This window comes from Caloenas nicobarica, chromosome 6, assembly GCF_036013445.1.
Source record: "Caloenas nicobarica isolate bCalNic1 chromosome 6, bCalNic1.hap1, whole genome shotgun sequence".
NCBI classification, from domain to species: Eukaryota; Metazoa; Chordata; class Aves; order Columbiformes; family Columbidae; genus Caloenas; species Caloenas nicobarica.
In genome coordinates this window covers 29,028,256-29,043,464 of record NC_088250.1, presented here as the reverse complement: position 1 = coordinate 29,043,464, position 15,209 = coordinate 29,028,256, and the positions used below count along the sequence as shown (strand labels likewise).

General features: G+C 40.8%; 1 protein-coding gene across 2 annotated transcripts in view; it reads right to left on the bottom strand.

The window, feature by feature from the left end:
* EPB41L5 (erythrocyte membrane protein band 4.1 like 5) overlaps nt 1–15,209 on the bottom strand; it is a 60,111-nt gene that overhangs the window by 9,974 nt on the left and 34,928 nt on the right. For both annotated transcript variants that reach the window (XM_065637864.1, XM_065637863.1), the window contains exons 17-19: nt 6,522–6,688; nt 5,648–5,745; nt 283–411 (exon numbers count right to left, since the gene is read on the bottom strand). In XM_065637864.1, coding sequence (XP_065493936.1) covers nt 283–411; nt 5,648–5,745; nt 6,522–6,688 — 394 coding nt within the window. The remainder of the gene's footprint in view (nt 1–282; nt 412–5,647; nt 5,746–6,521; nt 6,689–15,209) is intronic.

Genomic DNA, 15,209 nt, shown 5'->3' with positions numbered 1-15,209 from the left:
CCCTTGGAGGTTATCCGGCTCGGTCATCACTCAAACCAGGCCTTGTTCAGGGCCTTGTCCAGTTCCATGTTGAGTATCGTCAAGGATGGAGATTCCTCCTTGGACGACCATTCCAGTACTGGACAACTATTACCATGGAGAAAGGCTGAAAGCCTCTTTTATTCTATTCTGGACTTCAGCTCTTGGAGAACCCCTACCGGCAAGGCACCTTCTCCAACACCAGGAAATTGAAGGGAAATAAAACATTTGAGAATATCACAGTCCTCTCAGCTGAGCATTTACCTTGTGCCCTGCTTCTGCCTGGGCCTTCAGGATATTGCTTTTCATATCTGCTGGAAGCCACGTTGCTGCTGCAACTGGGCTCTCAATTGCATTCTTAAGACATTTATCTGTCAACTTTACCACTTCATCCTAGACATGGAAAAAATCTTCATTAGAAGCAGTTCCCACATGGAAAAGTCTGGGCTGAAGTTTACTAACATTTCTAAATAACAGCAAGGCTCTGAAAGTCATCAGATCTATACTGAAATGAAAAAGCAATTTTTTCCTTTATTTTGAAATGCAGTTGTAAAGTCGCAACAAAACATAAAGTAAAAAAAAAAGTACAATGCTTACAAGTGGAGATGCAAAGCACTATGCTGAAAATACAGCATGCAACAAGTGAAACGGACCCTAAATTTGCAGCCTGGTTTACTGATAGATCAATATAGCAGTCAGCATATTATATCAGTATAGCATAACTGTAAGTTGATAATTTACTCTCAAATGCAAAGTTGAGAAGATTTTTACCTTGAAATGCACTTATAAATCAGAACAACAGTTTAATGTGCTATTAGCTACCTCCTCTATCACTGCCTCTATCAGAGCAAACTGGCAATCAGATACGTAATGAAGACAACTAAAAATGAGATACCTTTCACTACAGTATATTGCATTATATGAACTGTATTTCTTAATGATAAAAAATGGCAATTAAGCATTCAATTTAATAAGTGCTACTTGACTAGTGACAGAAGTAATTAACTGAGTGGAAACTAAACCTGGTGACCTTTCTTCTCGGGGTACAGCTCAGCAGAGGGAGACAGAGCCCCGCTCTCCTCGCCATCCGCCACCCGGGCTGCCCCTGCAGGCTCTGCGTTCTGCAGCAGGGACAACCCCGCTGCACCCTGAGTGCAGGGACTGCAGCATGGCCAGAGGAACGATGCCCAGCACATGGACAGACAGCAGGGGAGAGAAGCTTAAAACAAAGTGAAAGCCCGTCCCCCCGCCAGCTCTCCTTTAGCTTTTTCTTTATTCACAGAATTTATTCACTGGAAATATTAGTGAGAACTTTTCAGGTATTAGGTCTTCAGGGAAGCAAAAAGCATTTTCTTGTCTCCCTCTAAACCACCTTTCGAGGCATCCGCATAGGAATTTATAAGACTACCTAAAGAACCCATTTTAAAATCCTGACCCCAGTCGTCACTGAATACAGAATTTGGCAAAATCTCCAGGGGTCACTGTCAACATAAAAAGGTATGAGGAACAACCACCAGTGTTACTAATGACTACTGCTAGCAGATACTAAGAGATGCAAATTCACATAATTCATGAAGACTAACAAAACGATAAAGTATTAAACATTTAAGTGGTCATATTTTAAAGAAGCTGCTGGAATTGCCAAAAGTCTGGAGTTAAAACTGAAATAATAATAATAATAATAAGAAGAAGAAGAAGAAGAAGTAGTAGTAGAAGTAGTAGTAGTAGTAGTAGTAGTATGATCACAGTACCCAACTGTGACAACCTCTAAATCCTCACGCTGGACCTCACTGAATGGGATGCTGTACATTAACAGCCCCTGCACAGAATTTCTAATGCATTATTCTAGTACTAGTGATATCATAAATTTGATTATTTTAACTGAGCACGTGAGTACACTGGTGCTTTAAGCACCATTTTGTGGTTTAACTTCCTCTCAGCTTCCTTCACTCAAACAACCAGTTGGATTAGGTCACTCTAGTCTATTAGCAATCATATTCCCAACTTTTCAGAAGTTTAGTACTATTAAGAAATATTTTAATGCAATCAAGTGTAAGTTCTATATCACCAAGGAAATATTTCCATCAATATTAAAGACATGTTTTTCTCAATACTTTCTATTTTGTGCTTGAAAAAAGCAGTGGTGTTTTACTTTTTATTGTATGGAAAAAGCACATAGCTAGAGGGGAAAACATCTGGCACCTGATAACGCCTCAAAATGTCTAACTTATAAGACATTTCAATTATTCACATAAAACAGTAAAGCTGCTGGGATTTGTCAATATTCTAGCTCATTACAAATGTTTATTGTTTCCGTGTACTAGACAAACTGTGTTTGTACTTTATTCTTCAAGGAAAACATGGAGCTAGGCAGCGATGCAGGACGGGAAGGAAAGATGAATGGCAGCAGCGGGGCTTGCGATCCCAAACCTTTGTGCTTTTGAGCAGCATTCCTGGTGCCACTGAAAATTACTTTGTGCAAGGAGATGGAGTCTAACACAGGCACATTTTGGAGCAACTTCTATTTGTTTACAGATCACAACGAATTCAGAAAAAGAAAACCCTCACATCCTTGCATTTCTGACTCTGAAGCAGACTTTGAACATGGCAAAGGGTGAACTTTTTATCGTTCATTTCACTTCAGAAGCTGATGAAAGCCAAGCGCCGGTGTATTTAAGAGCTATTTGCTCTCTTTTGTCAGATCTGGTCACTGCGCTAGTGAAAGCTGGGAAAGGACAAAGTCGCATTCTTCCATCCCAGCAGACTTTGGCAGAGAGCAGTGGTGAAGAATGAAGCCATTCATTCCCTCTTCCCAGTTTTCGTTCTAGAAAGATTTCTCCTTTTCTCTAAAAGAACAAAAATGGCTAGATAAATATTTCCCTAGCAAAGAAATCAATCAAGATTGATTGATTTGAAGTACAGAATTATGTAAAGATGATGCTGGTTGGCAACCTCTGACCCTGACAGAAAAGTTAAAAATATTTAATTAAAAAAGCTGAAGTGAGCAGTCCATTGGCATTTGACAGTGTCACTTACAAAGCTCAGGATGCAGCTCTGCCTTCATAAGCAGCAAACTAATGCTTTCCCCCCATGCATTTTACCAACCCTTTTGTGTGCTGTAACTGTTTCTACATAGGTAGGTATCTCATGCACTGGTAAAACTTGAGGGAGATGAGACATGCTGAAATTTGCAATCACACAGTTTCAGAGAGAACACTAGAACTCTGTGTTCATCTGAAGTATTATAACAGCAAACTCCAGGATCCAAGCTCACTGCAAGGTTTTAGTGTATACATTGCAGTTCCATTCAGTTCAGTCAGAAGCAGATGCCATAAATGCCTCTTTTGTAAGTAGATTAAGAGCAGAACTAAGTGCAGGAGGAGAGCCAATAGGTACCTTTCATAACAAAGTGCTTCAAAAGCAGGAAATAAAGTGTTGTTTTTCTTAGGTCACTCTTTTCAGGACTCATTTCCAAACCATTAACCTTCATCTCTTACCACAACTGGGGATGCTCATTTGATGCTACTGTAATCTACATGTCTTTGCAATTTGAGGCATACGGAATTCAAAATATACAGAGACAGTCTCTAATCTTCATCCAGCTTTTTAAACAAACGCTCTCAAGTGACTTCTTGGTAAGCTACATCATAGACTGAAAAGCTTTATTCAATCTTTTCTATCTGAGGAAAACCACTGACGGTCTACTCTTACATTTTTGTAATACAGTTTGCACATCCTTCTTGAAAGCTGAAGTCTGTTTTACCCAAAGAATCATCTTGACACACTGTTGATCCACACATCATGTGTTTCTCAGTTATGTAGATGTTCTTGCTCTCTAATCAGGTTACTATCACCCCAGTATCTGTAACCTCTAATATCCAAAGTTACTCAGCACCTCACACGACAGCAGCTGGATAGCTGACTGTACTGCATTGGCAGCTGTTTGTTAGATTAGGTCATTACAGGAACCTTATCTCGCTTACTATGTATCAGCCACAACTTAAAAACCACTAAGACAGTTTTGCTCCGTTCTCTCCACTGAACCAATTAAATGTTTTGTTTTGGTTTTTCCCCTCTCTTCTGAACTAAAGCAGAGCTCAACAGGCAAAAATATTCTGAAATAAGCTGCGTTCATTTGCTTTAGTTTATACGGAGGCAGTGTTTCAGCACAGCAGGACCTACAGGCTACTGACTAATCTTCTTAGAGACTTGGTAATCTTGGTAATGCACTCACCAAGCAGAGAGGTACCGCACAAGGCAACCCTGACAACAGACCTTAAAGGGGACAGGAGCAGAACAGCCTACAGCACCCAGGGTACCAAAGCAGCAGCCTTCCCTCACACAGAGTGGGGGAACACATGCTCAGGAATGGGCTCAGCCCAAACACATACTGCTAAACGCCTCTCTTGGCACCTGGTTCATTTTACTATTCAGGGAGAAAGAAAAATCACGGCTGCTTCACTGGAATTTGGATAAATCCTCAGGCCTCTCTGCAAGGGAGGCTGGTACAGAGAGAACGCTGCCAGGTGTTTCTCTCTCTCTGCTTCTTCAAAATGCAATCAAGCACCCAAAGCCTTAACACAAGGGAAGCAGAGTAAGTTGTCTTTTTTCTTTTTTTCCTTTATAAACCTATGATTTATTTACAGGCAAACTTGAAGGGAAATCTAAATTCCAAATTTTTTGAAGCTCATTAAAAAAAGGATATCCTGCACGGGTGCAGTTGTCTGATAACCAGTGAATCTATGAAAGTTCACTGCTGTTGTATGGGAGGATCCTGTCCTTTCCACCCCTTCTAGCAACACTACTTATTTCACTACAGCTCTGGCATTTATTTGACCCTCTCCATGAGCTTATTTAACAACTTTAAAAAAACCAATCAAAACAAAAAAGTCAATTTTTTTGTTTGCTTGTAATTTTGTAGACTACATTGGTTCAGCGAAACATGCAATGATTCCTGGAGGTGACAGGAGAGAAGGAAGCCAGGGAAGGAAGAGCTAAGAGGAGCGAGAGGGAAGAGAGCCCTGGCCCTGCTCGTGGCACTGAAGCTCACACTCTGGCTCAGCTGCCCATGGAAATGCAGCCTGACTTGCTCAGAAGGGTTTCTGAGAGCACTAAATCAAACCACATCACACCTCTCTGTGTAAACACACGCAGCACTAACACCTGCTTCAGAGAGCTGGTAAAAACTGGTGACTTAACAGGTAGGATGGATCACAAGCAAACTTGTTTCAAAACAAAATGTCAAAACAACATTCTGTAAGGGTTACTGAAGGCAACTCAACCCCTCAAAAAAGAGGGAGAACTATACAACACTGTACCCTTAGTAACCTACAGATAAAGACCACAAGAGGAACATTCCAATCATTTATGCCTTTTACTCTATTGATTTCAGAAAATGTCACCAGGCTGCAGTCTGCACACATGCACGTAGGCCTCTGCCCCAGCTTACCTCGCTGCCCTGTCACATGCAGGTTTCTACATTACAAAGCATTTGTATTTCCTTTACTATCCCCTTTACTCACTCATATTCTTAAAAATTCCTGCAAACAGAACAAGGCAAGCAGAAGACTCTTCAGACTGATCTGAACAGCACTCAGCGACTCTGCCAGGAGGGATGAAGCCCAAGTACCTGCACGTTTATGTTTATGTTGGGACGCTCAGATGGCACCGGGCTGCTGCGCTCTGTCTCCAGCTGCTGTCTCAGCCTTAGGAACGTGTCTTCAAATGCTGAAAAAGACAGAAAATATATCATCTTGCTAATGTCATGGTAGAGTTATTTGACTGGTAACTTGCATTCTTCCTGAACTTGAATTATATGGTTTTAAAGTTGTGGGAAAAGGCACAGGGATGGGGGGAAGCCGCTCGCTCAGCTGTATGTACCGAATCACAACACTCTGCACTCCTGCAAGTTCATGTACCAGCTGCCCTCACAGTGAATGAGAAGCAGCAAGAGGTAATCGCTCAGATAGTTGCACTTCACTCTTCGTGGCTGAAGTCAGATCCCATAAAAACCTGTGACTTTTCCCTTGTACCTTTGTTCTTGGAAATAAACTGCCTCCAGTTGAAAGGGGGAGAGCTGACTTTGTTGTCCCAAACTGTATGACTTAAGGTCATGACAAGGTCTTATATAGTTCTTGAAAAATTGGTGGCAAATTACTGTAATATAGTAAAATCAAAAAAGGCAGCTCTTGAAAGCAGTTAAGGACAGTTCAGTAGATACACTGACAGCAATATTAGAAATTTCACAGATGGAAGACTGATTGTGAAATAGATTCACCTTGAAAATGATTTGTTAACATTCTGGTGGAAAACTTACACTGAATTCCTAAATGCACTAATTCGTATACTGCAGTGGTGGGTAAAACTACCATTCTGCACGTAATCTAAGGGAGCTCTCTAAAATATGTCTGGGTTTTTGTAAGGAAACAACCTCATAACAACGTAATCAGTCAACTTTGACCTCACACGTCATGATTATAGGGAAAATCTGTAAGTTTGCTTACGATCAGAGTCTGCTTTTTCAGCAGCAGTTTCCTTTGTGCCAGGATGAGGGCAACCAACAGCCTCTTCCGAATCTCCCGTTGCCAAGCCAACGACTGGACGGCCCGCAGCATCGTCACCACAAGTTTCTGGCAGCTCTGTGCTGTCTAGCAGATCAACAAGGGGTACACTGCCAGGGCAGAAAGACGGGCAGAGATACGCAGAAGCATGTTATCGCTCTTTCTGTAACACAAAAAAAGCTTTAACACATGCAATGCCCTTTTTCAAGCTATCTTCTGGTGATCAGACACATTCTGTAAGAACTGCTTCAGGTAACTAATAGACATTGGCTTTTTGTGAGTTTAAAAAAAAAAATAAAAAAAAGAAAGAATATTTCATGTCTGTAGAAGAACTGACTTCATAACAGAGCGGGTCCACATTGCCTGCTGCTTTATCACATAGCACTGGAAAAAGTAAAGGGAGAAGGGAAGATTTTATTCATTGAATTTGCTTTTTGGAATGGACATCTAAAATTTTTTCTAACAAACTTAAGGTACATGTTAGGATTTTTACAGGAAAGAAGAGAGAGGGAAGTTGATACTGTTCACAAAAAGGCTATTTGAACAGCACTCCATCCAACACTTGTGAGCAGGAGGGTGCACCACACTGACACTATGTTATGGTTACAGATACCTATCACTACTTTCAGTTTTATTAATTTGGGCAGAGACATGAATGAAACCTTGGCAGTCACAACATTTTAAGTGAACCACAGCATGTACTCTGTACGCTGCTAGGATCGCTTGTTTCACCTCCTTTGCTTTCTAATGTTTCCATTAAACATCTCCTCTTTATTTTGTCCTACTGTCTGTATTTACAATGAAAATAGAAAAAAAATTTACAAAAACAGAAGTTATACTATGGTGCTTATGTTGTGCAAACAGTTGGGAATCTCACCCATCTCTTCAAAGTTCAGGAACAGCTGAAGCTATCCCAGCAGCAAATGAATGAACGGGGGAAGAACTGCTGCTGCAGAGCACGACAGTGAACCAGACACCCTGTGCACAAAACTGCACTTTGATTGTCGCCCACTTCAATCAACAATCACAGATCATTTGGTTGCCATATTTGTTTAAGAAGAAGAAACTATCACTTTTGAAGGTCCTCTCCCAAAAGCGAGAACGACTATACCAAGCAAGTATCCATCACAACAGAATTTGCCCTTTCACACAGACAGACAATTCCTACTTAACAGTTCAGACCAGCTTCTCCCTTATCAGTGCTGGGTTCGTGCCCCCTCCAGCCCCTGGAATTTGGAAGCAGCCACGTGTTTCCACTACAGGCTCCAGGAAAAAAACTCCTCCCTTTCACTCAAGCACCCAAAAGAATCCTTCCAATTTTAAATATATACCTCTGAAACAGATTACAGGATATCATTGTTCTAGTGCTAATAATGTACAAACCATCTTAAGACAATTAATTGTTGTGAGGCACACTGAGGTCACTTGCTTGATTCTTTAAGCACTGGAATAAGAAGGTGCTAGCAAAGCAAATAACAGGAAATTTTTCAATCTATTGCACAGCCTCTGTGTGGAGCACTAATTGGAAACGGCAAGCAGCAGACAGCCCTGCAAAGGGGGAATGATGGATACAATTTCAATTATTAGAAATAATAGACAGGAATAGATGCTCTTCCAGTTAAGGGCAACAAAGAAAGGGAGACTGAATCCCGTACCTTATCATCAGAGGCTGCCTATGCACAAGAGTGAAAATGTATTACAATCTTCACATGAAGCTTCACTTCACTTCTTCCTATTTTCTGACAGTTTTCTGTAAACAGCCTCCCAAATGTTTAACATGACAACCAGCACAGGAAGTTCAGACCTTGCCTGCAGTACAGAGATGCTGATGGAACTAGGTATAAGCTCCTATGAACTCCACATAAGGGAGGTGATCTAAAGCACTTGTAACTCTTCTTTGCACTGTAATCTTCTAATGCTTTTCTTAGCATCGCAGCACAGCAAAGAGAAAATCAGTGAAAAACGAAATTTATCTTCATTAGAAAATTGCTAGGATAATTACACTAGCTGTCCCCCCGCCATGACAACTGCAGTGACATTTACTAAACAGACAAGAGAGCTGATTCAAAAACCTGCCCACTAGAGTTAAGGGCAGTCTTGAAATCTCGTGGCATATTCTAATGGCACACTCAATGTCTAGTACTGCTCCAAAAGCAGCGTACTGCTTACATTAAGGTGAGGAAAGTTTGTAGAAAATCTTATTGCCATTTGTGCCATGGGATGGAGGACTGGCTGAGGTAGCAAGTTCAACGGGAGGGAGTCCCTGCAGCTTCACCTCTGCATCACAGCAGGGCCTCGGGGAAACTAAAGGAATTTTAGGCAGACTCTAGAGAAGCTTCCTAAGCCAAGATTCAAGTAGGAATTGACCCCATTTTGCCTTTAGACCCACTAAAACACCTACTCGGCCTCCCTGAGATAGGCAGTCACAAGAAGAAAGTCATACTAGGGAGACTGGACTTTGCAGGCACAAAAGACGAGTTCCCCAAAGAACATAAAATCGTTTGAGGCCACCCAGATTCTTCACCCTCTTCAAAACATCAGCGGGAAGTCTCCCACATGGGCTTGATAAACAGCCAGACTATGGAAAGTAAAAAGCACAAGGTATTATTTTCATCACTGCACAGAATTTCTTACTTCTCTTATAAAACACTGAACTGTCATGCCAATCACAAAAGAAATAATCAAAGGCTTCCCAAGAAAATGAGGGCTTCTAGGACAGTCTGTGTGCGGTACTCAAAAATGAAACAGGCATTAGCTTTCCACATTCCTGTATTTCATCACATACAAAGGGATATTTGAACTTTGCATAATAAGACGTACCAGGCTTTATGTCTTCAGAATCAACTTCTATCAGCACATTTTAAGAAATATTCTGATGGAAAAGCTGATGAATGATACCAGGAGTTCAAGCCATACAAATAATTAAGAATAAAGGAATAATCAAGGGTTTTTACTGCATGGAAAGATTTGTCATCCCACTAATAAATCACACAAAAGTTGTTACATGCTCAGGGAACTCCCACAGTTAAGGGAGTTAGCTACTGCATTATTTCTTCTTTTTGCCTGACAAATATATTGATATTAGTAGGTACCATACAGCATACAATGCATAAGATGACTGACAAAGCTGTCAGTTACAAAGGGTATGTTTTTTTTTTTATTTCCTAGTTGAAAAGCGAAACAAGACTTCATTCTAGTTTGTGAAATACAATCTGCAAAATACAGTCACTATCCAAGCCTGCTGCAACAGGGATAATTCTTCTGCAAGTAATCTAATTTGAAACAGCATGAAGCACCACAAAACTCATTTATTTTTTCAAATTGGCAGTGACACAGAGCAGTTTCTCACACTGACTCTGCAAGGAAGTACAACAGTATTAATTTCCTTCATTTTGGGGCATTCAATGCTGTATCTCAAGGTAAGAAGAGTAATAAATTTAAGCCTGTCAGCTTTTCAGATTTTATTCCTAAACCAAAAAGGCAAAATATTCAGAAACAAACAAAACAAACAAACAACACCCTTTTCCTTTTGAAGTGAGGAAAGCAAAAAAAAAAAAAAAAATCCTGGGAAAGTATGATCCTGCAAATGGAGACCGTTCATGCGCATTCGGTTTCTAAGCAAGCAGGCTGAGTCCCACATTTCAAGACTTCTGCTGTCTCCCATTTGTTTGAAGGTAATTCCGAATACAGACATAGCGTAATACAGGTAAGTCAACAACTACAGGAAAGAAAACACCCTTAGGAAAAGGTTCTGGCTGCAGAACCTTTGTGGATATTAAGCAAAGATCTGTCACCACCACAGTGTTTGGAAAGACATCCATGTGTTTCCTCAGTGCTATTCCTAGAGTTCGTGCCCTGTCCCTGTAAAAGTGCACCTGGGTGTTGTTGGTACTAGTGTGGTAGAATTTCTCCATCTGCTATTGAGAGCTGTCACTTGCCCTGGTGGAAATCAAGATAATATTTCTCAGCAAAGGGCCACAAAGACAATAAAGGGTCTGGAGTATCTGACATCGGAGGAGAGGCTGAGAGAGCTGCGACTGCTCAGCCTGGAGAAGAGAAAGCTCAGAAGGATCTCACCAATGTGTATAAAAACCTGCTGCAGGGACTAAAGGCAACATCCAGACTCTTCTCAAGGGAGCCCAGAGACAGGACAAGCAGCAATGGGCGCAAACCGAAATACAGGAGATTCCACTTAAACACAAGGAAAAAACCACCTTTTTGGCTGTGAGGATGGTCAAACACCAGAACAGGTTGCTCAGAGAGGGTGTGAAGTCTCCACACTTGGAGATACTCAAAACCTGGCTGGCACGGTCCTGAGCAACCTGCTCTACTTAACCTTGCCTTCAGTATGGGGATGGACTCAGTGACCTCCAGACGTGTCTTCCAAACTCAACTATTCACGAATTCTATGACAGCTACGCAGAACTTCTGATACCCGAGGAGTCAGCCGCTACCTGCAGTGGCCTGAGCACCACGTGAGCATATCTGAATTTAAAACTCGGCAATAAAAGAGTGGCTTGTTATTGCAACAATGTTCTTGCATTTTAAATACAAAACTATTCCAAATTCCTCTACTCAAATTAGTAGCTTCTTCTCCCTCACCTACACAGAAATTATATGAAATTTTGAAGTGAAACCACCTGTTTTTCCTTTGCATGTTCCTACACAACTTTACAAATAATAAAGAAACAAAGAGGTCTTCTTTGCTCCTGAGGTTTAACATCCACCTTTTACATTCTAAAAATAAAAACAGGACAACAGATTGCTCTAATCACAGCTGTAGATCCCACAGATCTTCAATATGTAGCTTTCAAATCCTTCCTTTCTTTTACACAGACTTGTAAAATAGAGGCTCTTACCACAGCAGCAATCTCTTTCCCCCTGTCAGATGCAAAGGTGAGGAGACCAAAACAACTCAGGCAATACTAAGTTATGTCCCGACTGACACTGACTTTCTTGGTTCTTTGGGGCCGGATATCTGAAAACAATGCTTTTGCATTTCTGGGCTCTGTGGCAATTCGAAAATTATTCAAACAATTTGAAAATCATTCAAACACTTTATCTTAAAAGCCAAATACAAGTGAATTTTCCCCCTCCTCCCTCCACCTTTTTTTTAATAGGGAACGAATATTGCAACTTAAAAGCAGCTAACTTCAGAAAACATGTGAAAACAGAGTGCGTTCCAGGGTAACGGTAGTTCTTCATGTTGTTAAAGGCCCCCAAGAACACCAGTGAGCCATGAAGCTGGAGTCTTAACCTCTGACTTAACAATTAACCTCATGAATCATATGGTAGGTCTGGTGTTTGTGATGAAATATTTCTGTTTCATTTCAACTGGAGCACAGCAGCAAAAAAGAAGGAACATTTTCTAGAAAGTGAAAAAAAAAATTACTCTTTGCCTTTTCAGGAGTTCTGATAATTTTATTCTTAAAAAATTAAAATAATTCTATTCCATTTCCAAACAATATTTTTCAGAAGATGACTTGTTAAAAAAAAAAAAAGATAGTTTTCAACTCAACCATCTATTTTGGATATTTTTAAATAATCATGGTTCAAAAAGGGGGGAAGTTACATCCTCTGTCTCCCTAAGATTTTGGAAAGCACATTATAACCCACTGGTTGCATGTGCAGCTTTATTACAAATGTGACTTCATGCATGGCTCTCAAAGTTAAACCCAGACTAAAAACCAACCAAACAAAAAAACCCCACAAACTTTCAGTCATTAATAAAAACCTTAAAACAATTAAAAAGATATATATATATATATATATACACTCTTTTAAATGTAAGAGTGACAGGTGGCTTCTGGCCTATATGTTATTTTTTTCTTTAAAGACTAAATACCAACAGGATGATATGCGGAGCCTTCATAATAAAAGCTTTTTCCCCTTCTATAGTCAGCTTTGGGTCCATTGTTCTTATCTCAGGGACAGCTCAAAACATAATTTTTCCAGCCTGTGCTAGAAAGCAGCCTCGAGCTCCAGACTGGCCCAGGTCTCAGAGACTGGTCATGGTGGTTTGCACAGCGTAGGTACCAGCACCACTACGCATTCCCGCGTTCTTCACATTGCGCTCATGGACAAACGCGGCGTTCTGTCCGTCTGCAGCGCGGGTCCTCGGCGGGGCCCACGCATCCCACGGGTTTCCACCTCGGTGACAGCGGTCCGCAGCGTCAAAGGGCCTGGATCGTCGGGGAGCGGGAGGGGGCACAATTAGTACACAGGTGTGGATGAGGAAGAGGGTGGAAAAGCAGAGCAAAGGTAAAGATGAGAAGGTTGGTGCAAAAAGGCAAGGGAAAGGGGCGTTGCTGGAAGGTACATGCTGAAGGAAAGAGGCATGCAAGTATCCGTGCACATGGCAACACTGTCAAATAAACCCCTTTTCTGCTCAGTATAATGCACATTTTTGCAGAAGTCTGAAATGACAAGTTAAGCTGTCTCATGTATACATTGCCCACGCTTACCAAATGAAAAGCACTTCATATTTCAAAGCGCTTCACAAAACTGAGCAGGAACCACGTGTGTTTTACAGATGGGAGGAAGTAACGTGATGGAGGCACGGAGCTCCCAAGAACACCATAGGTTTTATTTGCGGGAAGATGAAAGGGTTTAAGTGGCAGCTCGGAATGCACACCTGAAACAAGCATCTATAAGCAACACTGGTTTTCAAACTCACTGTAAAATGCAGATTCTAACGCAAGATTAAAAATGGGAGAAGGAAACAGAAGCTCAGAAAAACAAGCATTACTTAGCAGGAGCAAAGTACACATGAACCATTCACAATTTAGTTGACTAAGGGGCTAAATACCACTGAAAAAGGTAACTGTAGCTACACTTGATTAACATAAACTTAGTTGGAAAAAGAAACATTTTAAAATGTGTCACAATACAAACTAAGACCCTGCTCTATAATTTTGCATATGAAGGCATAATGGTTTGTAAAGTTTAAATTTTGAATTCTTAAAATCAAAACCACAGAAATGCTGGGCACCAAGAGGAGCAGGAGAGAACACTCACCACTTTAAACAGTGTTTTGAAAAATATTTTTATGCAGGAGCCCTTAAGCTAGAAAACTGTAAGGCTTTAGGCACAAGCATCTCCAAAGCAGCAGGGATAAGCAATTAATTAAAACAGTTGAATTTTAAAAGACTTTTAAAAATGGACACTGATCCGTTAACTGCTGTGTTGTACTAGGATCCTTCACTGGTGTGTTTTAGGAGAGGCTGATGCAAGGTCCAGTCAGGTATCAAAAAAGTGCTTGGAAAAAAGCACTCTCTCATAAAACTACTCAAGCAAGGAAATTCCTATAACAAATGGATTCCACCTTCTCATGTTCCAGAAAGGCTGGTTTAGCAGAACAGCCAAGCAGCCAGCACATGCGCGGGAAGGTGACAGGAATTAAGGCAGTGAAGCAGAAGAGCATGCAGGAGTCACAACAGCAGCAAATGATTAACGCTCAGGGATAGTCCTCGTTTAGAAGAGAGAGAAGATTTATATAAAAGGTCACCCATGGGTAAATTCGGAGCTTTGGAGTTTTTTTGAGAAACATGCTGATGAGGTGACCCATGAATACTGAAGGATCCATTCCTCAACAGTTGGTTACATTATTTTCCCACTTCTCTAATTTAAATGGTTTAGTGAAAGCTACATCCACTAGCAAGAAAAAAAATCCCCCACTTATTCCACAATAAGGAAAAAAATTATTAAACCTTTGTATCTTGTTCTATTTTAGCACAGAACCAGTTTCTCGAGAAAAGACTAAATTTAGAAAGGCATGGATTGTGTTTTAGGCTTCCCAGCCTTGCAGCTGACGTTCCAGACTGTTTTCAGACCATGCAGACCAGCACAGTTTTCCTGTACTGACAATTTTACAGGAATAGAACAAAAAAAAAAAAAAAAACAAAAAAAACACCACACTAGAATCCCTCCTATCTGGCAAAGCACTTTGTAGAATCTGGCACAATTGCTGTTGGCAGCTGCAGCATTAACATTTTAAATTAAAGGAAACATCGACGTTAGGAAGGGATCTAAGCTTCGAGGCAGCCAATACAGGCATCTGCCAAGCAGAGTACAGAAACTCATGAGGTCAGGACCTCACTTCTAAACCCCTCCAATCTAACCATCTACAAAATCCCCAGTGCAAAAGATTTTGGTGTTCTCAACAATCCTTGGCAATCTCTCTTTAAAAGAAGACTATTTTTCTGACAGAAAGTAAAGATAACTCATGCAGAAACAGGCCAATTAAAGACAGTAGCAGCTGAACAGAGATCTTGTTAGCAGCATTGAGACACCAAGACCTGAAGGCGCAACAGCCAAATCACAGCCCCCGCAATAAATACATTATGTTCTGACAATCATATTAACCTAACCCCACTGCCCATCTAGGAAACCAAAATGTAGCTCAATCACTGACTCAGCTCCAAACTGTTGTCGTCTTCCTACAGCTGGACTTGCCCTTTATAACAGGCAGTATTACAATACTTCCAGCGAACACATTACAATCTCTTTGACAGGATACAACTGCCTTCAATAATAATGATATGTCTCTAAGAAATGTAACACAAACTGAATCAATTGCCAAGAAGCTTATTTTCTTTATGGCATATTGTTTTGGGTTACATGCAGGTATTT